This window comes from Mytilus galloprovincialis, chromosome 11, assembly GCF_965363235.1.
Source record: "Mytilus galloprovincialis chromosome 11, xbMytGall1.hap1.1, whole genome shotgun sequence".
NCBI classification, from domain to species: domain Eukaryota; kingdom Metazoa; phylum Mollusca; class Bivalvia; order Mytilida; family Mytilidae; genus Mytilus; species Mytilus galloprovincialis.
The window spans coordinates 42,462,292-42,489,556 of record NC_134848.1 but is presented as its reverse complement, the minus strand read 5'-3'; the positions used below and the strand labels follow the sequence as shown (position 1 = coordinate 42,489,556).

General features: G+C 36.0%; 1 protein-coding gene across 1 annotated transcript; it reads left to right on the top strand.

Annotated features, from left to right (window-relative positions):
* Positions 1 to 26,753, top strand: LOC143052199 (uncharacterized). Its single transcript, XM_076225174.1, has 2 exons — positions 1 to 85; positions 23,604 to 26,753. The coding sequence occupies exon 2, from the start codon at positions 23,707 to 23,709 to the stop codon at positions 25,309 to 25,311; it is 1,605 nt and encodes a 534-aa protein (XP_076081289.1). The 5' UTR covers positions 1 to 85; positions 23,604 to 23,706; the 3' UTR covers positions 25,312 to 26,753.
* Positions 26,754 to 27,265: the final 512 nt, after the last annotated feature.

Sequence of the window (27,265 nt, the reverse complement as noted above, 5' to 3'; positions counted from 1 at the left end):
AGAGGTATGAAAAGCGCCATCTGTGTTAGCAAAAACAAAGAGACTTGACAGTTTTAAATGAACTTGGCACATTACAGACACAAAAGTAATACTTTAAAGCTAGATGCACATATTTAAATTATTTCTTAACGTAAAGACTGGTTTTCCCGACAAGACTCCTCAATTACTAACAGCAGTCATGTCAAACAGATTGCACTAGTGTCAATATTTTCAACAACGGTCCGTCTGTCAGAGCTGTCTGGCTTAACTTATCCCCCCGAAAGCACTTTATTCCCCTTAAATAAAGCAAGGACATGTCCTTCTGGTGGTGGGATACAATGTTTGAGTCCTACTGTTCATGTCTGTACAGTTGGCATTATAGTCTAGATGTAGCTAGATACCATAAATGTCACTCTCCCAACAAAAGGCAACATGGATCATGGTCAAGAGGGTGGTAAAGGATGTCTTGAACAAGGAAACATGTGTAATAAAAATCTCAAAAAAGTTGCATGGAAAATAAAAATTGGGAAAAAACGAAGCATGAGAAATAAAAGTGTAAATATTAAGGAATTAATACATTTTGTACTTGATTTTATTACTCAGCTGTTCTTGGAGGGCAGTGTCTGCGCGTACCCGAATGCGGGTACGAATAGCAAAATTGCCGTTCGTAGGCTACGCGTACCCACATCCGGTTTTATAATAAATTGCCATCGGATCGGAAATTAAACGTAAAATATATACAGAAATTATCGCAATTAGTGAATAAAATTGATCAACTACTTAGAATTTTTGTTAACATTTATATAGGTAAGTGAACAGTTTTTCTCGGTTAATAAATAATCTTAAAATGGGAAAATGGATTTACATGTGGGGCAGACATTTCAAAGTTATCATGCTCGAATCGGAACAATTTGTTCAAAAGTATCAGTCGATTAATTTTATACAATTGTATATAAAAACAAACTCCGAGTCAATTGCAGCTGCAGAGAAAAGAAGAACTGGAAACACAAAAAATAAGAGGAAATCAAGTTTTACAGAATAATTTTTTCCTGTATTCACGGAGGCAATATAACATTATTTCTGAAAAAAACAAAGGCCGATGCCAATAATCTTCTATGAATGCTTCGTTAATAAATAACAAAATGTTTGACGAAAATGTAAACCTTCAGCGCATCAAAAAATATTTTGCCTCTGTTGCGTGGAAGCAACTTAAAATTCGGATATTATATATTAATTATAGGACTATAGTTTACAGGGACTGTATATTTCATTTTCAATCAGTGTGCATTTAATTTGCAAGGTTTATTATATATTATTAACTTATAAATACAATTAGAAAATATTATTTGTCATACCCTTCACTCGTTCTACTCGAAATTTAATCCCCATATTATCGATAATTTCTGTATATATTTCACGTTTAATTCCCGATTTGATTGCATTTATTATAAAACCGGATGTGGGTACGCGTAGCCTACGAATGTCAATTTGACTATTCGTACCCACATGCGGGTACGCGCAGACACTGCCTTCTTGGAGATCAGGTAATTACTATTAATGGACATGACGACCCCTCTGTCACCTCTGAACGTCCACAAGTTGCATCTGATTTGAAAAAAAATATCATTCATAGTCATTTGATTGCAATTTATATCCTGGGAACACATAGTTCTAAAGGACTGACTGAAATTAGTCACGGTTTACTATTTATAATGAAATGCGGGATAAGCACAAGAAATTAAGAGTGCCAGCACGTAACACAAAAAGTAAATAAGGGGAAACAGGAAGCATGCACATCGAACCAAACACGAGAAAACAAGAAATTAAATGTAAAAATAAAAAACATCTGAAACAAAAAGACAGAAAGACAGAAAACGTTGCAAAAAAATAACCCTTCACCACCCTCGGTTAAGATTCTGATTTACTACAGTGTAGATGTACAAGACTTATCGGCACTGGGTTATAGACACACAAACTAAGGCCAATTAAAAAATCAATTGATAGATTTTCATCCCCGCCCGCCCCTCTGAAATCGTCCCACTCGATTTTTTTTAATTTAAAAAAATTTATGATTTCCGGATTTTGTTCATGTCCGTTAACGGTAACCATTTATAATTTTGTAATTACATGTATAACAGTGGTTGCCAATTAGAGATATTTATTCAAGAGTTTGAAAAAATTATGTACATGATATAAGCTTATTTTACACTTGCCTATACGCCCTGCGGTATGAAGGACTTGACACAAGAGGGTTTCGTATGAAATAAAATTTAAAAAATAAAATACTCCCACCCGCCCCAGTTTTTGGGATACGATTGCTTTCAAGCAATCTGTAGACTTATACCAGCGGCTCAGGACAATGCCCTCACGTCAACTGTTTTATTCTAAACATTAAGGACCATCTCAGATTCTTATGATTGTCTTGGTTTAAATGGTAAAAACAAACAAAGGGATGAACTTAAACAACTTTCCTATAATGTTCTTTTCATAATCTTCATTTTTAATGTTCCCCTTGACTTATATACGTGTTTTTAACAACACGGAAAATCAGAATTCAGCCGTATTTATATTTAGTGTTTTTATAAATTTAGAAACACGTCAGAGGGAATTCCCCAGTTGTGATAAATATGCAAGAGTTCTCTGAATTCCGATAAATCTATTTCTGTCATATAAGAACTGAAGTGGAGTTTTACTTCTATGTCACCGTTATTAAACTGATATTTGATATTGTACTTCCATAACAAAAATAGAGAACCATTTAGGTTTAATATATGTTCTTACTACAGGGTTTGTTTAGGTAATTATGCGCATGCGTATAGTTTTCTTGACTTCAAGGGGTACTAGGTTAAATGGTTGCTCTGGATTCCCCACTCAATTGATTAATTTATGACTCGTGGGATCCTTTCTATGTATGTCTGCTATTGAGGGTTATTATTGTTGCATAATTTTAAATCATATGCATCATTTAAATTAAAATAAATGTAGTCCACATCGTTACGGTTTACTTTCAACACCCCTGGTAAATGGAGTTTTCCATATTATCGTTTCGAGTTGTCTCCCTTCTGGAAGTCACTTCCGTGAATTCTGAATCAAAACAACACGGTCAGAAAATTAACTTGTGTTGATAAACGTCGTATGATATTAAAAACAATCGCAATTTAAACTGAGGAATGCGTATGGAAAGGAGTCATGATCACTGACCCAAAGGAAATTAAATATTTAAAGAGTTAGGAATGGGGTTCCTCCTAAAACTAACGTAGGAAAATAGGTGATACGATACGAAGTGTTCTCACTCTGAGTCTCAGTGACTGCTGTGGAAAGTAAACTTGGAATTGATAGTACAAAAATAAAACACAATAGGCTTAAGTACATTGTTCATACACTTTTAACTGGGATTGGCTATTTTGTAACTTACTAACTATTCAGATTACGTAAATTACATTTTGCAGTTGAATTAGTTTTGAAAATAATATTATCCAGTGATCTGGAAGGATTTTTTTCTCTATGGGCCCAGGGCCCCTCAAAATTAAATACAAGGGGCCATTTTAAAAAATAATGGGCCATGTTGTCAAATGAATGGGCCATTTGAATTGACTACAGTTGAAAAAATAAAAAGTGTATATGGACCATAATTTGGTATTCGGCCTTTGGTTTCTTTTTGTATCCTTTTTTATACGACCACAAAATTTGAAAAATTTTTCGTCGTATATTGCTATCACGTTGGCGTCGTCGTCGTCGTCGTCGTCCTGCGTCAGAATACTTTTAGTTTTCGCACTCTAACTTTAGTAAAAGTGAATGGAAATCTATGAAATTTTAACACAAGGTTTATGACCACAAAAGGAAGGTTGGTATTGATTTTGGGAGTTTTGGTCCCAACATTTTAGGAATTAGGGGCCAAAAAGGGCCCAAATAAGCATTTTCTTGGTTTTCGCACTATAACTTTAGTTTAAGTTAATAGAAATCTATGAAATTTTGACACAAGGTTTATGACCACAAAAGAACGGTTGGGATTGATTTTGGGAGTTTTGGTTTCAATAGTTTAGGAATTAGGGGCCAAAAAAGGGCCCAAATAAGCATTATTCTTGGTTTTCGCACAATAACTTTAGTTTAAGTAAATAGAAATCAATGAAATTTAAACACAATGTTAATGATTACAAAAGGAAGGTTGGTATTGATTTTGGGAGTTTAGGTCCCAACAGTTTAGGAATTAGGGGCCAAAAAGGGACCCAAATAAGCATTTTTCTTGGTTTTCGCACCATAACGTTAGTATAAGTAAATAGAAATCTATGAAATTTAAACACAAGGTTTATGACCATAAAAGGAAGGTTGGTAATGATTTTGGGAGTTTTGGTCCCAACAGAATAAGGGGCCCAAAGGGTCCAAAATTAAACTTTGTTTGATTTCATCAAAATTGAATAATTGGGGTTCTTTGATATGCCGAATCTAACTGTCATGACTGTGTATGTAGATTCTTAACCTTTGGTCCCGTTTTCAAATTGGTCTACATTAAGGTCCAAAGGGTCCAAAATTAAACTTAGTTTGATTTTGACAAAAAATGAATCAGTTAGGTTCTTTGATATGCTGAATCTAAAAATGTACTTAGATTCTTGATTATTGGCCCAGTTTTCAAGTTGGTCCAAATCGGGGTCCAAAATTAAACTTTGTTTGATTTCATCAAAAATTGGATAAATGGGGTTCTTTGATATACCAAATCTAACTGTGTATGTAGATTCTTCATTTTTGGTCCTGTTTTCAAATTGGTCTACACTAAAGTCCAAAGGGTCCAAAATTAAACTTAGTCTGATTTTAACAAAAATTGAAATCTTGGGGTTCTTTGATATGCTGAATCCAAAAATGTACTTAGATTTTTTATTATGGGCCCAGTTTTCAAATTGGTCCAAATCAGGATCCAAAATTATTATATTAAGTATTGTGCAATAGCAAGTCTTTTCAATTGCACAGTATTGCGCAATGGCAAGAAATATCTAATTGCACAATATTGTGAAATAGCAAATTTTTTTTTAATTAGAGTTATCTTTCTTTGTCCAGAATAGTAAGCAAGAAATATCTAATTGCAAAATATTGTGCAATAGCAAGATTTTTTTTAATTGGAGTTATCTTTCTTTGTCCAGAATCAACTTAAATCTTTGTTATATACAATATACAATGTATATTCACTTTTTACTACCAACTGATAAATTAAAATAATCTTTACCATTCAGTGATAACAAGCAGTTTTTTTACATCTTAATATTTTATGATGTATTTAAATGAGTAGTTATTGTTGCAAACTCCATTAGAAATTTTAATTGAGATTAGTTTTGGAATAAGGGAAAGGGGAATGTGATTAAAAAAATTGGGTTCAATTTTTCTCATTTGAAATTTCATAAATAAAAAAGAAAATTTCTTCAAACATTTTTTTGAGAGGATTAATATTCAACAGCATAGTGAATTGCTCTAAGAGAAAATAAAAATTTTAAGTTCATTAGAACACATTCATTCTGTGTCAGAAACCTATGCTGTGTCAACTATTTAATCACAATCCAAATTTAGAGCTGAATCCAGCTTGAATGTTGTGTCCATACTTGCCCCAACTGTTTAGGGTTCAACCTCTGCGGTCGTATAAAGCTACGCCCTGCGGAGCATCTGGTTATAAGTTCTAAAACTTTAACTTTTATTCTGTGGGTTGTGTTAGTGTTAGAATAGTATTAATGGAACAATTGAGTTTTTCAAGAAAAAAATAATACATTTTGATTCACCGTTTACATGACAGGAAACCAAACAGGAAACCAATCTTTATTTTCTTTATTTTGTACAATATATTTCAAAAGACATAAATGAACACCATTACTAGTGTTACTTGCTTCATGTTAATATTTAAAATTTATTTTCAATGTTTAATTAAAGTTTTTTTTTAAACGCGACAGGAAACCATAAGAAACCGAAAGCATTTTTTTAGTTTTATTTTATTGCAAAATCTGCTTAAAATAGTCTGAACAGTATACTTTTTCTTAAAATCCATCTTAAATGTAACAGTACAAAACATGTATTATAAAACTCCTAAATATGTGCTTGTTTTGAAAACAATTAGTACAATTTATTCAGAAATTTCCATATTTTCTTCATTGATGCAGGATACCATAATCGTTGTATCTTGATGTTTTAGCCAAAAAAATGTATTTATATTTGGTTTTGAAATTCCAGTTATATACAATTTATTCCAAATCATTGGCAATGTTAAATTCTTTAAATCCAGTAAAGAAAAAAACTTTTAACTTGGAATTAAAATCTTTAAAATAGGCACCATGTGATATTTGTGACCTGTACACCATCAACATGGTTTCCACATTTTAACCTACTTTAGTGGGCTAAAATCAATAAAGTACTTCCTTTCAAGTCATGCATGGAAAAGTTTACTTCTCCTTTGACAAGTTTATTGCGTTTCTGAAAAGTGTTTGCAGAACATGAATAAAAAAAAATAATTAAAAATTGTGACAAAGATACCAACTTTGTACACTCCAAGTGTAACGGTATATTAACATGTATTTTTTATTAAGTTATCTTTATTCACCTAAAATATCCAGTAATATTTACTGCTAAAGCAAAATCAATCCAACGAGCATCGGCACAATGATAAGAGACGTAATGTCGATTGAATTTTCCAAGGACCCTTTACATCGTTATCAGGAAACAAAGTGTGTCATAACGTCTGTCAAATCTGAAATCGATTTTGTCAAGTCATTGGGCATTTATTTTCACACAAGATCGTATGTAACATTATGCACATAGGAAAAACAATAGACCCCCGGTGCAATCTCTTTGAAAATTGTATTTTCCTTTTTTAAACAAGACGAAACAAGTCTACAGATTATGTTTGCTAACATCCCGTTGGAAACAAAAACAATGTTTAGACCTAGTATTTTATACATCCGGCCGTAAGGGCGTGATCACATGTTAGTCACATGTTTCACATATGACCGGAAATGATTAGAACTTAACGACAAAAACAATTTTAATAAAAAAAAGGAAATAACTGGACTTCTGTTTCGTTTGAAATATAACGCATAACGATAACGTCATTTTCTAACTTAATTATTACGAAGAACAAAACTAGAATGTAAATCATCTCTGATTTACCTGTTTGAACATCTCGCGAGAGTTCATATTTGCATATTGTTATAAAGAATTCTATTACAACAAAGCAGATTACATCATCTAAAATTTGCGTTACGAAATTGGAAACCAAAGTTACACTAGTGTTCTTACACCTTCTACAGAAATACTTATAGTTCTCTGCATTTTCTTCTGACTATTCTTATTGGTGGATGTTCTTTATTATTTGAAAGCTAAAGTTACGAATTTGCCGGTGACGATTATCTATAAATCAGTCAGCGTTATGCACTTCGGAAGCGAAAAGTAACGCGAGAAACGTTACAAAAATACTGTCGTATAATCTTTGAAATTTGTTAATTTCAATTTTTTTTTTAGGGAAGAGTAGCATACACTTGTATGTTGATAAAAATAAAGGCATCTTTAGATGTAGTTACAACTTTTCTTACAGTAATACACATTTTTATCACTTTTCTATCGTTATAGGAAACAAGCCCAATAGCAAATTATGGTCCATATCTCAGCAAAGAGATGGTGGTACTTACCTTTATGATTCTAAATAATATCATGGATATTGTGCCTGTGATTTTGTTATTTCAATTTCAAAGAATGCAAAATAACTTCTTCCAAACCGGACAATATTTAAGATAACCTTTATTTACAATGTTTATACTGGTATTGTTAACGTTGTCTTGTTCATGTTCATAGTTTTTTTTACATTAAATTTGCGTCTTCGTCGATACCATACTTATTCCCGACGTTTCGTATTGGAGGACTTTTTTGGCAGTTCCTCTGCACTTCTTGTATAATTATTACTTCATCATGATGACAACAATAACAGTAGAGAGTATCATTAATTGATAAAACAAAACAACAATTCGCTGAAGGCATGTTTACAAAATGTCAAAACAAGCCAAAGACCAAAAAGTGACAAGGACAGTTAGTCGCCTTTTATGGAGACAAAAACTATATTCATAAAAAGGCTTTGGGGTTTTTCAATTGAAATAATAGCAAGCTGAACTAACTTAAAATATAATAATTAGAGACGAATCTCGTATGTATTAGCCAAATTTTTCAAACTTAAATTTGTAAAAAATCATAACATGAATGATGGTTAATTACGTTTTTTGGGCAATCAGTAACACCCTATGGTTCTATTATTTCCATAGGAAAACACATGAGACGTCCTAAATGTGCTCCAATCATTGGAGGAACATTACACAATTGTGTACACACACATGTTGGCTCGGAAGACGATCGGAAATCCATTTGACGATATCTAAACGTAACGAAGTGAAAATATCGTGTGCCTCGTAAGCGCTTACATAAGTCACTCTATGGGCCATTTCTGGTCGATACGCGCTATAGGCGCAGGGTGCACGTCCTTCCCGATCACTGATTATCCAGCTACATGTATACATGTGTCAATGAAAACAATGGCAATTGTATCCCTCAGAGCAATCTGCTCTTTGATTTCAAAAATCTGGATGAAAATCTACTAATTAATTTTAGTTGGCCTTAAAAAATCAAATTTGTATTTTTTGGTTAATCTATTTGCAGTAAACTCAAAATACTTTTAGCCTGATGGTCTCAATGGGTCCTTTTTATTGCAGATACTATATTGTTCATATATACATATAGTGATTTTGCTAGCGCTGGCCATTTTCATCATTTACAAAATCGTTTCCATTAATTTCAAAACAACAAAAGTATTTCAAAACAATTTCATCACATAAATTTGGAAAGTGTAAAAATATGTTTCAAGTAATTTTACCATGTTTACCAGTCTTCATGTTTCTCACAAGTTTATTACCCTCAGCTTATAAACATTTACAATGTACAACAGATAAAGATGTGATTACATTTAATCTTCTAATGCAATCAGAAGGGTCACTAGTCCATTAACTATTAATAAACCTTATTATTGACCATCATAATTATTTCCCCAGTAAAATCAGTCTGTCAGTATTTGAATTTTTCTTTCACAAGGCCAAGGACCATGATTTGCAGTTCATTTGTAGTAGTTTTGTCATTTAAACAAAATTGCTTTCCCCCTAACTGTTCACAATTAAGTCCCCTATCAATGAAGTCATTAGGAAAGAACAAAAACAGTGATGTCTGCATCACAAGGGAGAGACTAAAAAACGAGTGATGCTACATCACCAGGGAGTGACCAAAAAAAGTGGTGTGTGCATCACCAGGGAAGAACAAAAACAAATGATGTTTGCATCACCAGGGAGGGACCAAAACCAGTGATGCCTGCATCACCAGGGAAGGACTAAAACCGGAAATGTCTGCATCATCAGGAAGGGACCAAAACAATGATGTCTGCATCACCAGGGAGGGACCAAACTGTGCGACACCAGAGAGGGACTAAATCCAGTGATGTCTGCATCACCAGGGAGAGACCAAAACCAGTGATGTCTGCATCACCAGGGAGGGACTAAAACCAGTTGTGTCTGCATCATTAGGAAAGGACTAAAACTGGTAAATATCTGCATCACCAGGGAGGGACTTAAACCAGTGATTTCTGTATCACAGGGGAGGGACTTAAACCAGTGATGTCTGCATCACCAGGGAGGGACAAAAACTGATGTCTGCATCACCAGGGAGGGACAAAAACCAGTGATGTCTGCATCACCAGGGAGGGACTAAAACCAGTGATGTCTGCATCAGCAGGGAGGGTCTAAAACCAGTGATGTCTGCATCACAAGGGAGGGACCAAAACCAGTGATGTCTGCATCACCAGGGAGGAACAAAAAATTGTGATGTCTGCATCACTAGGGAGGGACTAAAACCAGTGATGTCTGCATCACCAGGGAGGGACCAAAACCAGTGATGTCTGCATCACCAGGGAGTAACAAAAAATTGTGATGTCTGCATCACTAGGGAGGGACTAAAACCAGTGATGTCTGCATCCCCAGGGAGGGACAAAAAACAGTGATGTCTGCATCACCAGGGAGGGACTAAAACCAGTGACGTCTGCATCACCAGATCACCAGGGAGACTAAAACCAGTGATGTCTGCATCACCAGCAAGGGACTAAAACCAGTGATGTCTGCATCATCAGGTAGGGACTAAAACCAGTGATGTCTGCATCACCAGGGAGTGACCAAAAAAAGTGGTGTGTGCATCACCAGGGAGGGACAAAAACAAATGATGTTTGCATCACCAGGGAGGGACAAAAACCAGTGATGCCTGCATCACCAGGGAAGGACTAAAACCGGAAATGTCTGCATCATCAGGAAAGGACCAAAAACAATGTCTGCATCACCAGGGAGGGACCAAACTGTGCGACACCAGAGAGGGACTAAATCCAGTGATGTCTGCATCACCAGGGAGAGACCAACACCAGTGATGTCTGCATCACCAGGGAGGGACTAAAACAAGTTGTGTCTGCATCATTAGGAAAGGACTAAAACTGGTAATATCTGCATCACCAGGGAGGGACTTAAACCAGTGATTTCTGTATCACAGGGGAGGGACTTAAACAAGTGATGTCTGCATCACCAGGGAGGGACAAAAACTGATGTCTGCATCACCAGGGAGGGACTAAAACCAGTGATGTCTGCATCACCAGGGAGGGACTAAAACCAGTGATGTCTGCATCATCAGGGAGGGACTAAAACCAGTGATGTCTGCATCCCCAGGGAGGGAAGAAACCACAGTGATGTCTGCATCATCAGGGAGGGACTAAAACCAGTGATATCTGCATCACCAGGGAGGGACTAAAACCAGTGATGTCTGCATCACAAGGGAGGGACCAAAACCAATGATGTCTGCATCACCAGGGAGGAACAAAAAATTGTGATGTCTGCATCACTAGGGAGGGACTAAAACCAGTGATGTCTGCATCACCAGGGAGGGACAGAAAACAGTGATGTCTGCATCACCAGGGAGGGACTAAACCAGTGATGTCTGCATCACCAGGGAGGGATTAAAACAGTGATGTCTGCATCACCAGGGAGGGACCAAAAAAAGTGGTGTGTGCATCACCAGGGAGGGACAAAAACAAATGATGTTTGCATCACCAGGGAGGGACAAAAACCAGTGATGCCTGCATCACCAGGGAAGGACTAAAACCGGAAATGTCTGCATCATCAGGAAAGGACCAAAAACAATGTCTGCATCACCAGGGAAGGACCAAACTGTGCGACACCAGAGAGGGACTAAATCCAGTGATGTCTGCATCACCAGGGAGAGACCAACACCAGTGATGTCTGCATCACCAGGGAGGGACTAAAACCAGTTGTGTCTGCATCATTAGGAAAGGACTAAAACTGGTAATATCTGCATCACCAGGGAGGGACTTAAACCAGTGATTTCTGTATCACAGGGGAGGGACTTAAACAAGTGATGTCTGCATCACCAGGGAGGGACAAAAACTGATGTCTGCATCACCAGGGAGGGACTAAAACCAGTGATGTCTGCATCACCAGGGAGGGACTAAAACCAGTGATGTCTGCATCATCAGGGAGGGACTAAAACCAGTGATGTCTGCATCCCCAGGGAGGGAAGAAACCACAGTGATGTCTGCATCACCAGGGAGGGACTAAAACCAGTGATATCTGCATCACCAGGGAGGGACTAAAACCAGTGATGTCTGCATCACAAGGGAGGGACCAAAACCAGTGATGTCTGCATCACCAGGGAGGAACAAAAAATTGTGATGTCTGCATCACTAGGGAGGGACTAAAACCAGTGATGTCTGCATCACCAGGGAGGGACAGAAAACAGTGATGTCTGCATCACCAGGGAGGGACTAAAACCAGTGACGTCTGCATCACCAGGGAGGGATTAAAACAGTGATGTCTGCATCACCAGGGAGGGACTAAAACCAGTGATGTCTGCATCACCAGCAAGGAACTAAAACCAGTGATGTCTTCATCATCAGGGAGGGACTAAAACCAGTGATGTCTGCATCACCAGCAAGGAACTAAAACCAGTCATGTCTGCATCATTGGGGAGGGACTAAAACCAGTGATATCTGCATCACCAGGGAGGGACTAAAACCAGTGATGTCTGCATCACAAGGGAGGGACTAAAACCAGTGTCTGCATCACCAGGGAGGGACTAAAACCACTGATGTCTGCATCACCAGGGAGGGACAAAAAACAGTGATGTCTGCATCACCAGGGAGGGACAAAAAACAGTGATGTCTGCATCACCAGGGAGGGACTAAAACCAGTGATGTCTGCATCACCAGGGAGGGACTAAAACCAGTGATGTCTGCATCACAAGGGAGGGAATAAAACCAGTGACTTCTGCATCACCAGGGAGGGACAAAAACTGATGTCTGAATCACCATGGAGGGACTAAAACCAGTGATGTCTGCATCACCAGGGAGGGACAAAAAACAGTGATGTCTGCATCACCAGGGAGGGACAAAAAACAGTGATGTCTGCATTATCAGGGAGGGACTAAAACCAGTGATGTCTGCATCACCAGCGAGGGACAAAAAAACAGTGATGTCTGCATCACCAGGAAGGGACTAAAACCAGTGATGTCTGCATCACCAGGGAGGAACTAAAACCAGTGATGTCTGCATCATCAGGGAGGGACTAAAACCAGTGATGTCTGCATCACCTGGGAGGGAACAAACCACAGTGATGTCTGCATCACCAGGGAGGGACTAAAACCAGTGATATCTGCATCAACAGGGAGGTACTAAAACCAGTGATGTCTACATCATCACAAGGGAGGGACCAATACAAGTGATGTCTGCATCACCAGGGAGGGACTGAAACCAGTGATGTCTGCATCACCACTTAATCCAGACATCTTTACATTCTCACATTTCTCCCCATTTGAATTTTAGTTTGTGCTTTTGAGGGTATAATTTATTAGTAGATAATGAATTGAAAGTTGGTCTTTTCACTTTTTATTATTGGTTGTAACTACAAGAGTTTTCTTTATGAATTCTGATTGTCTTTTTGAAATATGTCTGCATCACAAGGGAGGGACCAAAACCAGTGATGTCTGCATCACCAGTGAGGGTCAAAAAATTGTGATGTCTGCATCACCAGGGAGGGACTAAAACCAGTGATGTCTGCATCACCAGGGAGGGACAAGAAACCAGGGTTGGCAAAAACCCGGGTTTTATGAGTATTGTTAGCCCAGTGGGAAATACTGGGAAAACCCGGGTTTTACTGGGTTTTAGTGGGTAATACTGGGCAATACTGGGTAATATAAAATATTTGTCTTAATTTTAAAGAGAATTCAGTGATAAATACAAATGCAATACATTTAATAAGATATTTATACCCTATTTTGTTTGTTTAGCATTTGTTTAGATTGGCAAACTGTAAATAGAAAGCAAATAAATCATTTTTTTTCAAATGAATATAGCTCCTATTAAGAATGAACAATTACATGTATCAAAGAAACATCACATTTAAATAATGTATATGTACTGTCACTAATTAATAAGGAATTATTCAGATTAGAACACAGATTTGTTTATGTAACAATAATTTTTCAATTTTATAAGTGTTAATGGCCTTAATGGCATGACCCTGTAGGGTGTTTATTTAGCAATATGAATGTATAACAATTAGAATTAAAACAATTCACTTAAACTCTGCAATAAAATGCATTTTTCAAAGTTTGGATTATTGAAACAATACTTGGTAATTAAAAGGTATCTTTAAATGTGCAAATTTTGTATTCTGCCTACAAATAAAATTAATAGAGAAGAGAATGAAATTGAATTTTCTAGAAATGACTGTCAATGGTTATCTGTATAAAAAGTATATATTTAGCTGTTATACTATGAAACTATAACAAGTCTTTACTATTTTGTGTTAAAATAAGCTTAAAAAATCATATTGCCCAGTAATGCCCACTATCACCCATTTCTGGGAGTATTGCCCAGCCCGGGAAAACCCGGGTTTTCCCGCCCGGGAATTCCCGGGTGGGTAATACTTTGCCAACCCTGCAAGAAACAGTGATGTCTGCATCACCAGGGAGGGACTAAAACCAGTGACGTCTGCATCACCAGGGAGGGCTTAAAACAGTGATGTCTGCATCACCAGGGAGGGACTAAAACCACTGATGTCTGCATCACCAGGGAGGGACAAAAAACAGTGATGTCTGCATCACCAGGGAGGGACTAAAACCAGTCATGTCTGCATCACCAGCAAGGGACTAAAACCAGTGATGTCTGCATCACCGGGGAGGGACTAAAACCAGTGATGTCTGCATCACCAGGGAGGGAACAAACCACAGTGATGTCTGCATCATCAGGGAGGGACTTTTTAAAAACCAGTGATATCTGCATCACCAGGGAGGAACTAAAACCAGTGATGTCTGCATCACAAGGGAGGGACCAAAACCAGTGATGTCTGCATCACCAGGGAGGGAAGAAACCACAGTGATGTCTGCATCACCAGGAAGGGACTAAAACCAGTGATGTCTGCATCACCAGGGAGGGACAAAAAACCGTGATGTCTGCATCACCAGGGAGGGACTAAAACCAGTGACGTCTGCATCACCAGGGAGGGACAAAAACAGTTATGTCTGCATCATCAGGGAGGGACTAAAACTAGTGATGTTTGCATCACCAGGGAGGGACAAAAACAGTGATGTCTGCATCATCAGGGAGGGACTTAAACCATGATGTATGCATCACCAGGGAGGGACAAAAAACAGTGATGACTGCATCATCAGGGAGGGACAAAAACAGTGAAGTCTGCATCACCAGGGAGGGACAAACACCAGTGATGTCTGCATCACCAGGGAGGGACTGAAACCAGTGATGTCTGCATCACCAGGGAGTGACTAAAACCAGTAATGTCTGCATCATCAGGGAGGGACTAAAACCAGTGATGTCTGCATCACCAGGGAGGGAAGAAACCACAGTGATGTCTGCATCACCAGGGAGGGACTAAAACCAGTGATATCTTCATCACCAGGGAGGGACTAAAACCAGTGATGTCTGCATCATCACAAGGGAGGGACCAATACTAGTGATGTCTGCATCACCAGGGAGGGACTAACACCTGTAATGTCTGCATCATCAGGGAGGGACCAAATCCAGTGATGTCTGCATTGCCAGGGAGGGACTAAAACCAGTGATGTCTGCATCACTAAGGAGGGACTAAAACAGTAATGTCTGCATCACCAGGGAGGGACTAAAACAATGATGCCTGCATCACCAGGGAGGGACCAAAACTAGTGATGACTGCATCACCAGGGAGGGACTAAAACCAGTGATGTCTGCATCACCAGGGAGGGACTAAAACTATTGTGTCTGCATCACCAGAGAGGGACCAAACCACAGTGATGTCTGCATCACCAGGGGGGACTTAAACCAGTGATGTCTGCATCACAAGGAGGGATCAAAACCAGTGATGTCTGTATCACCAGGGAGGGACTAACACCTGTGATGTCTGCATCACCAGGGAGGGACAAAAAACAGTGATGTCTTCATCACCAGGGAGGGACCAAACTACAGTGATGTCTGCATCACCAGGGAAGGACCAAAACCAGTGATGTCTGCTTCCCCAGGGAGGGACTAAAACAGTGATGTCTGCATCACCAGGGAGGGACTAAAACAGTGATGTCTGCATCATCAGGGAGGAATAAAACCAGTGATGTCTGCATCATCAGTGAGGGACCAAACCACAGTGATGTCTGCATCACCAGGGAGGGAATAACACCAGTGATGTCTGCATCACCAGGGAGGGACTGAAACCAGTGATGTCTGCATCACCACTCAATCCAGACATCTTTACATCTCCATTTGAATTTTAGTTTGTGTTTTTGAGGGTATAATTTATTAGTAGATAATGAATTGAAAGTTGGTCTTTTCATTTTTAGCTCACCTGGCCCGAAGGGACAAGTGAGCTTATGCCATCACTTTGCGTCCATCGTCGTCCGTCGTCTGTCGTCCGTCGTCTGTCGTCGTAAACTATTTCAAGAATCTTCTCCTCTGAAACTACTGGGCCAAATACTTTCAAACTTTAACTGAATGTTCCTTAGGGTATCTAATTTATATATTGTATCTGAAGTTTTGATCTATCAACAAACATGGTCGCCATTGCTAAAAATAGAACATAGGGGTCAAATGCAGTTTTTGGCTTATAACTCAAAAACCAAAGCATTTAGAGCAAATCTGACATGGGGTAGTATTGTTTATCAGGTCAAGATCTATCTGCCCTGAAATTTTCAGATGAATCAGACAACCCGTTGTTGGGTTGCTGCCCCTGAATTGGTAATTTTAAGGAAATTTTGCTGTTTTTGGTTATTATCTTGAATATTATTATAGATAGAGATAAACTGTAAACAGCAATAATGTTCAGCAAAGTAAGATTTACAAATAAGTCAACATGCTGGAAATGGTCAGTTGACCCCTTTAGGAGTTATTGCCCTTTATAGTCAATTTTTAACCATTTTTCGTAAATCTTAGTAATCTTTTACAAAAATCTTCTCCTCTGAAACTACTGGGCAAAATACTTTCAAACTTTAACTGAATGTTCCTTAGGGTATCTTGTTTGTAAATTGTATCTGAAGTTATGATCTATCAACAAACATGGTCGCCATTGCTAAAAATAGAACATAGGGGTCAAATGCAGTTTTTGGCTTATAACTCAAAAACCAAAGCATTTAGAGCAAATCTGACCGAAGCTATATTGTTTATCAGGTCAAGATCTATCTGCCCTGAAATTTTCAGATGAATCAGACAACCTGTTGTTGGGTTGCTGCCCCTGAATTGATAATTTTAAGGAAATTTTGCTGTTTTTGGTTATTATCTTGAATATTATTATAGATAGAGATAAACTGTAAACAGCAATAATGTTCAGCAAAGTAAGATTTACAAATAAGTCAAATGACGGAAATGGTCAGTTGACCCCTTTAGGAGTTGCCCTTTATAGTCAATTTTTAACCATTTTTCGTAAATCTTAAAAATCTTTTACAAAATTCTTCTCCTCTGAAATTACTGGGCCAAATACTTCCAAACTTTAACTGAATGTTCCTTAGGGTATCTAGTTTGTAAATTGTATCCGAAGTTATGATCTATCAACAAACATGGTCGCCATTGCTAAAAATAGAACATAGGGGTCAAATGCAGTTTTTGGCTTATAACTCAAAAACCAAAGCATTTAGAGCAAATCTGACCTGGGGTTATATTGTTTATCAGGTCAAGATCTACAATGTATCTGCCCTGAAATTTTCAGATGAATCAGACAACCTGTTGTTGGGTTGCTGCCCCTGAATTGATAATTTTAAGGAAATTTTGCTGTTTTTGTTTATTATCTTGAATATAATTATAGATAGAAATAAACTGTAAACAGCAATGATGTTCAGCAAAGTAAGATCTTCAATTAAGTCAATTTGACCAAAATTGTCAATTGACCACTTAAGGAGTTATTGCCCTTTAAGGACTTTTTTCGCAATTTGTTCATCATGTTGACTTACTTTAAAAAATCTTCTCCTTTGAAACTGCTGTATCAATTTCAGCCAAACTTAGGCTAAATGAGTTTCAGAGTATTTAGTATAAATTTTATATTTTATTTCCTTGTATGTCAAGAAACATAGCTACTATGGCTAAAATAGAACATAGGAGAAAATGATTATTTTTTTGGCTTTTGAAGAAAATAGGACGATCCAAAAAACATTTAAATAAATTGAAAAGCCAAAATAATCATTGATGAGAGATTTAACCAAAAGAATTAAGGTAAGCGATTCAGGCGCTTGAGAGCCTCTTGTTTATTATTGGTTGAAACTACAACAGTTTTCTTTATGAATTCTGATTGTCTCTTTGAAATATATCTTCTGCCACTTTTCCTCATTGCATTTAACATTAGGGAGCTCAGTATTTAGTGGTATGAACAACATGAACAATGTTTGAAATACAATGACATGAACTGTAAAATCAAAAACTCAAGCTTCCCGAGGAAAAGGAAAATGAACAAAAGAGTAATCAAGTGGAGGCAAAGTCCACAAAACCATAGGAAATAATATATTCAACTAGAAAAGAGGGAGTAAACTCTGGAAATTAAAGCAGTTTCTAATCTCCATGTTTACATTTTTGACTGTTTGTAATCTTGAACTACCTCTATTTCAATCTTGAACTATCTATATCTCTTGTTTGCAATCTTTAACTACCTCTTGTTTGCAATCTTGAACTATTTAGATCTCTTGTTTGCAATCTTGAACAATCTATATCTCTTGTTTGTAATCTTGAACTCTCTGTTATTTGGATCTTGATGAACTCTGTCTGTCATGTTATAATTACTAGATCAAAACCTTATTGTTCATCTAATTTTTAGTCATTTTAAGACCTACACCTGTACCTTTGCATGACAATACATGTACATTAAAATTGGTAAAATTGAGCATGACGCTAAACAATATTTCCTACCTATCTTTTTGATAAGTTTTATATGTAGATATAAGAAGATGTGGTACTAGTGCAAATGAGACAACCTTTATTACTAAAAGAGAAACCATTACAGGTCAAAGTACCACATTCAACACAGAGCCTTGGCTGACCGAATAACAAGCCATAAAGGGCCCAAATAATGACTAGTGTAAAACCATCATCAAACAGAAAAAACCAACAGTCTTATCTATTCTATATAAAATAACAGATATTGTTGATGGCAAAAAGTTGAAAGCCAAATACTCACAGTCTAAACCAAGGACTCTTACTGAACCTGGTATCTGCTACAGTATGTGTTGTATACTGCTGTCTGCATTGTCTATGATTTTACACAACATACAAAATAACTGATTGCTCATGCAACATTATATTATTCTATGTTTTTGGTTGCATCATAGTATTCCCTTGGCCATGAGGTAATGAAAGCCTTTTAATATTTTCACTGCTTTCTCATGTTTTTAACACTGCCAAAAAAATATACACAGAGTTAACTGAAGTACGTTCATTATAATTTTTAGAAACTAATTTAAATATGAATCATAACTTTTTTTGCTATCTATATAAACCTTAGTAACTGTCCTTAGGCTACTAATGCTTTTAGGTCTTTTATCATGCAGTGCATACAAAATTCTCAAAAATTCATTTTCACCTGTATGTAATATTATTTCATATTTTTCTACAGGGATGATTCCAGGTGTTTTCAAATGGGTCCCTTGAACATCAAATTGGGAATTTTTATTCTAATTGGGAATTTTTCAAGCATAAAATCTAAGACGAAATAACATTATTTTCCTGTAAAAACGAAAAATTTATACTATTAAGTTTAACCTGTACACTGATGTTCATGTAAGTTGTAACATTTTGAATAATTCTGGATGGGCTACTGTTATTACATGAATATCATTGAACATGATGCACTAGTCTACCATCTTAGCTATAGTTACCTAGGCCTATTACAAAAACATATATTTCAGCTAACATAAACCACTGAAAAAAATCATTCATCGGGTATTTTTTCAACAGCAGGTCATCTCTATAAATTTACCTTGATTCAAATGGATATCAAATTGAACTGGTCAATTGTCGAATTCAGAAAAGCAATTACAAAAGTTCAAAGATAAGATATTTAAAGCATTGAACCGGTTTTTTTTTAAAATTATTTGGATCATCTTCAAAACTTTTGAAATAGTTCCATAATGATGACATCGTATTTCACGAATGGTCTATCATCAACATTATTTTCAAAAAAAAAACGCTCAAACTTTTGAGGAAATAATTCCTTTTACAAAACAAGTTTTCATCATATTATATAACCGGCTCTCATTAAACTTTATTCATCAATTACAAACGAAAGTGAACCAACGCCTGGTGAGTCTGTAATACGGTAGAGTCCATAAAGTGGATACCCGAGGGTATGCAGGGTCGTTATGATAAAAAACATAAAATGTAGAGAGTCTTATAACAACAACACTTTAGGGACTGCTGCAGAAATTTATTGATCGACATGTTTCGGTGCCTAGGGCACCGTCATCAGGATAAAAACAATACATAAAATCATGTTGAAGTAAAAAATCGGGTTGTTAAAATTTAAACGTCACAATGTTACAATGGTAAGTAACGTTATTAATAGCAACGTACTGAAAGTGAAAGTGAAAGTTCATTGTAAGTATGTAAATAAACTATAAAAAGAAATTAAAATAAAATGTTTTTGTTGTGAAAATGTTTGTTAAAATTATTCTGCCAACATGTGTTTGTCCTCTTGCATCGTGGAAAGAATAATACAATAAGTTGTCAGGTTGTGTATATATACTGTATAGGTTGTGTGGTCTGAATGTTCTGTTAACTTTCTTCCCCAAAATAGACGACATTTTATCAACAATTCCGTACCATTTCGACTGGCTTCCCTTGGCCAGAGGTACTGCTTCCAATCGCGTCAGGAATGCTGTAAAATGTTTCGGTCGCCGAAAGTAAAGGACAAAGTATAAATATCACTAGTCTATGTTGAATTTTAACTATGTGTTCGTTCATCAAACTATCGGGAATGGCCCGTAATCTGTAAAAGTGGTTGTATCTCGAGGGTTGTGTGTTTGATTAACATATTTTCGGGAGCATCAGATTGAATTTGAAGAATACGAAATCGGGTGCATTTAATTTCAAATGAATTCTGTTAGAGAGAAATAATTTCCTATCACTGTTCTCTTCCTCTTTAAGAAGGAAGAGAACAGTGATAGGAAATTATTTCTCTCTAACAGAATTCATTTGAAATTAAATGCACCCGATTTCGTATTCTTCAAATTCAATCTGATGCTCCCGAAAATATGTTAATCAAACACACAACCCTCGAGATACAACCACTTTTACAGATTACGGGCCATTCCCGATAGTTTGATGAACGAACACATAGTTAAAATTCAACATAGACTAGTGATATTTATACTTTGTCCTTTACTTTCGGCGACCGAAACATTTTACAGCATTCCTGACGCGATTGGAAGCAGTACCTCTGGCCAAGGGAAGCCAGTCGAAATGGTACGGAATTGTTGATAAAATGTCGTCTATTTTGGGGAAGAAAGTTAACAGAACATTCAGACCACACAACCTATACAGTATATATACACAACCTGACAACTTATTGTATTATTCTTTCCACGATGCAAGAGGACAAACACATGTTGGCAGAATAATTTTAACAAACATTTTCACAACAAAAACATTTTATTTTAATTTCTTTTTATAGTTTATTTACATACTTACAATGAACTTTCACTTTCACTTTCAGTACGTTGCTATTAATAACGTTACTTACCATTGTAACATTGTGACGTTTAAATTTTAACAACCCGATTTTTTACTTCAACATGATTTTATGTATTGTTTTTATCCTGATGACGGTGCCCTAGGCACCGAAACATGTCGATCAATAAATTTCTGCAGCAGTCCCTAAAGTGTTGTTGTTATAAGACTCTCTACATTTTATGTTTTTTATCATAACGACCCTGCATACCCTCGGGTATCCACTTTATGGACTCTACCGTATTACAGACTCACCAGGCGTTGGTTCACTTTCGTTTGTAATTGATTTTATTTTTTATCGTGAACCCCTGCATTCCTTTAATTAGGAACCGCCGTTGCAACCCGCGCTAATCATACTAGCCATTCGCACAGAAGAAACAAAGTTATATTTTATTGAGGCACCCACAGGAACCTTCCGAGAATGCTGCCATCAACCACAAGAAAAGAAATAGATTATAACGGACCATCTTAACCCAAAACGAGCCTTAAAGAGGAAGAGAACAGTGATAGGAAATTATTTCTCTCTAACAGAATTCATTTGAAATTAAATGCACCCGATTTCGTATTCTTCAAATTCAATCTGATGCTCCCGAAAATATGTTAATCAAACACACAACCCTCGAGATACAACCACTTTTACAGATTACGGGCCATTCCCGATAGTTTGATGAACGAACACATAGTTAAAATTCAACATAGACTAGTGATATTTATACTTTGTCCTTTACTTTCGGCGACCGAAACATTTTACAGCATTCCTGACGCGATTGGAAGCAGTACCTCTGGCCAAGGGAAGCCAGTCGAAATGGTACGGAATTGTTGATAAAATGTCGTCTATTTTGGGGAAGAAAGTTAACAGAACATTCAGACCACACAACCTATACAGTATATATACACAACCTGACAACTTATTGTATTATTCTTTCCACGATGCAAGAGGACAAACACATGTTGGCAGAATAATTTTAACAAACATTTTCACAACAAAAACATTTTATTTTAATTTCTTTTTATAGTTTATTTACATACTTACAATGAACTTTCACTTTCACTTTCAGTACGTTGCTATTAATAACGTTACTTACCATTGTAACATTGTGACGTTTAAATTTTAACAACCCGATTTTTTACTTCAACATGATTTTATGTATTGTTTTTATCCTGATGACGGTGCCCTAGGCACCGAAACATGTCGATCAATAAATTTCTGCAGCAGTCCCTAAAGTGTTGTTGTTATAAGACTCTCTACATTTTATTCATCAATGTTATATCAAAATTTGAATTTGCTCTCTGCCGAGGTCTGCTTTGACACCCATTTTTATCAACTTGCTGGGCGATCTGCTTTTACAAGATCGAATACTCCCATAACATATTAATCAATTGAATTCGGCTGCTAAAATTGTTTGCCACATGTTGAAATAATTAAATCGTTGTTAATAAATGTGATCGTAAACAGCATTCTTATCTGGATTTTAAAACGTTTTGACAACAAACTATGCAAAAATATAGTTGCCTTAATCAGTGACAGAAACTTTTTCGGAAATATTGATTTTTATTTTATTTTCCTGAATTGGGAATTCATTTTCATGTACATTTTTTTGGGGTCGCTGGTCAATTTAAGGGCCGCTTAGCGGCCCTAAACTATATAGTGGAATCATCCCTGTTCTACAACTGATTCTTCCCTCATTTTGGGAAAGTATGTTCAGTTGTCCAATCACACTGCTAAGATACATTGACTTAGGTAGGGTACACAAAAGATCAACCTAAATTCCAGAATGCTAATACAATCATGCCACCTTCTAGTACATCATTGTACATATGAAGGTACTGTAAATTGAGAATTAATTGATCAATGCAAAAAATCTGACCATGTTAGGTTTACAATAATAAAAAAAAACTTGCATTCATTAATTCAGTAGCAATTTTCCTTCATAAACTTTTTTCAATCACATTGTCAATTTTGCCAGCACTTCGTCAAAGACTTGAAATGATAAATGCTTGCTTTAAGCAAAAATAAGGCCAAATAAAAATATATGTGTGGTTCTAGTTACCCTATCTACCCTACTTTTTAGTCTTTACATTAGCCTACGCTAAAGATTTTTTTGTCATTTTCCCTACAACCTACAGCACTGTTAAAGTCAGAATGTTGCTCCCATAGACTCAAGGTAAATAAAAAATGTAAAATTAAAAAAAAAATCCCTACCTACCTACCCTGACATTTTTTCAGATGTAACTGGAACCACACATAGTTTTTTATTTGGCCTATACAGTACTATTAATACTGGGAAGGAATGTTATATAATGAAATCATATTATAAATATTTTTATATTTCAGGTATCTCTGCTATATAGAACAGTAAAGTGTATACCAAAAACCTATATCAAGATGTAGTTAGCAAGGTTTAAGGTAAAGCTGCATAGGTAATGGAGTCAGCGAAATGTCATTTGATTCAGCCATGGTTCACTATAGTTCCGAAGACAACAAGCCATGCTGCAAGTTCTGTGGTAAAAAGTTTGCCCAGTCGAGCTACATTAAGGCTCATATGAGACTACATACCGGTGAGAAGCCATTTGCCTGCTCATTTTGTCCAAAAAGATTTAGTGATTGTAGTAACTGGAAGAAACATGAACGTATTCATATTCGTCAACTTGGAATTAAAGTCGATACACCTCCCCCACCTCAAAGAACTGAGTCCTCAAAATCTAAACCAGTTTTAATTTCTCCACCAATTAAGGTAAAACAAGAACAGATAGTTGGGTTTCAGTGCAAACTTTGTGGTAAAGCTTTCGCCAACGCCAGTAGCTTGACAACACATAAAAGAATACATAGTGGAGAGCGACCCTACCGTTGTGGAATTTGTGGCAAATCATTCACGCAGATAGGAACACTAAGAACTCACGAACGTGTTCATACAGGAGAAAAACCGTACATTTGTAAAATTTGTGGTCAGACATTTGCACAAAGTGGAAGTTTTCGCATGCACGAACGCAGGCACATGATGGAAATGTTGCACCAATGTCCGCTATGTCCAATTAAATTTGCAAATTATGAAGATGCCAAACGTCACCTAGCAACCCATTCAGAAATGGCAGAGTCCAAAATGGCAGAGGGATCCCAGGGTACTGGGGAATCACCAGATGCCTTATCACCACACATTGATACATTTTCACCGAGAAGCAGTCATGCAGATCAAGTCTCGTCTCCTCTTTTTCCATTTCCACCACAGATACCAACATTTGTGACAGCAGGATCTGTCTGTTTACCAGTTAGTTTAACCACAAACAGCAACATACCAACACCGGTCAGCATTTTACAGTCACAAGCATTAAATTTACAAGCCAGATCTTTTGCTGAGTTTTACCATAAACCATTCACCCCAAATATGGGCATGTCTGTTGCTGACCGTGTAGCCAATGAAAACAGTGACACTGATGTTGTTAGTACAACTACTTGTCGGAACAGAAAATATAGTTCCGACTCTCATACTTCCAGATCTATGTCTACCCCTGATGGAACAAACCATAATCATGATAATGAGGATACTAAAAAACCCAACATGGATTCAGATGCTTACATAAATGAAATTAACCATAAAACATCGGAAAACTCCAGTGTAACCAGTGAGCACTCTGATAATGTTGGCAGCGATGAACCTGGCATGATAAATCGTACAAATCTACATTCAAAGCTACGTGGATCATCAAACTCAAGAAAGCAGAGGTATCCACAAAGAAGATACAGTTCAAGCGTCACCATTGATCCCGTCACATCAACTCAACCCAGTACCAGTTACATATCAGTAGAAACCAGTTCAAATATGTCTGGGGAGATGACCGAGGATGAGGGAAGAGATGAGGTCAACACGTCACAGAAGCAGTATCGTTGTAATCATTGTCATATTATTTATGAAGATTGTACACTTTATCTGCTTCATAATGGGTTTCATTCACATGATACTGACCCATTTAAATGTGTCATCTGTCGAAAGTCCTGTCGAGACAGGATTGAATTTAATTGCCATTTGACCAGTCATCTGAAGTAGTTTTAATTTTAAAATGTTGAAATTAAAATTAGCGAATTTATTTTTTCAGATTTAATAATATTGTATTAAATTCTTCAAGTGCCATTTGACCATCATTGAAAACCAATTTGAATTTCATCTGTACTTAGTCGTAACCATGATAAAAGAGATTATATTTTTAGCAGATATTTAAATGGTATTTCTTTGAGTTTTAACATTTAAGTGTTGCATAATTGAAAGTAAACTATTTAAATTGAATATGTATTTTTGAAACCTTTACAAAAATCATAACTACTATTGCTAAAATTTACAAAATTTGTCGAAAATTTTAAAATGTACGATTTGGATAATCAAATTTTTCAGAATATTCATATTTAAGATATTACTCACAGTTTTTCAATTTAAATCTAATTATTTCAATTGCTTTGTGAATTTAAAGTGCTTAAGAGATTTAGTAAGGGGAGACAATTTTTGATTTTTACATAAGAGTTGTTTCCCTTTAAACAGAAGGAAATATTGTATTACAATGGATATTTGATACTTATGGGGTACTACTACCTTAGTTGTGCCTACGTATTCTCAGCTTTAAATTGTGAATTATGTATTATTAATGTTGTTTGTAGTTTAGGGACCATATGTCGTAGTTGTGATATTAGTGTATTTTTACAGCATTAAAATGGCAATGTTTTGTGCAAAAGGGTAGCTGTGTAGAATTTTTTTTTTTATTAATAATGTACGTTTGTCATTTACATACATAAACCATTCATATATTCATTTAAATTCTTGATATTAACGATCTGATTTATTTATGGTAAATATCAATTTCTATGGATAACTAAAAGAATTTTCTGGTTCAACCGTTGTGAATAATTTACATGTAGAAAAACCTAAAAATAGAACATTTATTGTTAAAAATAGATTTATTTTATTTCCTTATGGTCAAAGTTGATTAACTATTTTTTTTCTATCAACCCAAACATAATCTTTTATTCCTGTAATTCAAGCTTTAGAAAATCAATGTTTTTTTTAATATATTTGTTTTATATGATCTGATACATGTATATCATATAAAAAATTCATCAACATTATTTTGAAAATTTTTATTCTTACCAATAGATCTTGACCATGTTGACCATGGCTTTATGTGTTAGATGTACTGGTAATATTTTTTGGATGTTGATTATTGTAATTTTTCATGTTGTCAAAATGTCTGCAGTTATTTCAGTATTCTATTGTTACAAAAATGTACTTAATTTTTTAATTCAAAATGTTGTGCTTGTTGAATATACAACAGCTTTTTTGCAACATGGCTTCCATTGTAGACTGACTGTTGTATTTCATGTTTTATTGATTGCCATTTGCTGCATGTAGATGCCAAAAGAAAATATGTTACTGGATACAAATGTAATTTATGAGTATGTTGATGATTGGGGGGGTTAGAGATTAAATAGAGAGTAATTGGCAAAAAATATAAAAAATAGAGAAAATGGACCCCTCCTTCCACCCCCCCCCCCCCCAAAAAAAAAAAAAAAAGAAGAAGAGAAATTATTAATTGTGAAGTATGCAGTTGCTTGTCTCATTTCTTTGGAGATTAATTACGAAAACATATCTCTGTTTAACTATTTTATTATATCTTAGTTCACTTTTGTTTGACGGATTGCTGTCTCAGAATAAATGGCGAAATATGAATCAATAGAAATTATAGTGCTCTATCATCTATGTCTTTGATAATTAACAATTGGCCAGTATATATGTTAATGTTTAGGCTAAGAAAAAATGCATTATGCTCTAAGTATTTGAAAATTGGTATCATCTTATTTGATGGATTTTTGTTTGTTTTTTCAAACTTTTGAAGTCTGTGCATGTGTCTTTCTGAATATTCATGCCTCTATTGGTTAATCTTGTAAATCAATTTAAATAACTGAAAAAAGACCAAACATAATATTTAGGTTTTCCCGTTTTTGTGATTTAAAGA

Coding starts and splice junctions, on each gene's coding strand:
- LOC143052199 (XM_076225174.1), top strand. CDS start 23,707: ATGTCATTTGATTCAGCCATGGTTCACTATAGTTCCGAAGACAACAAG.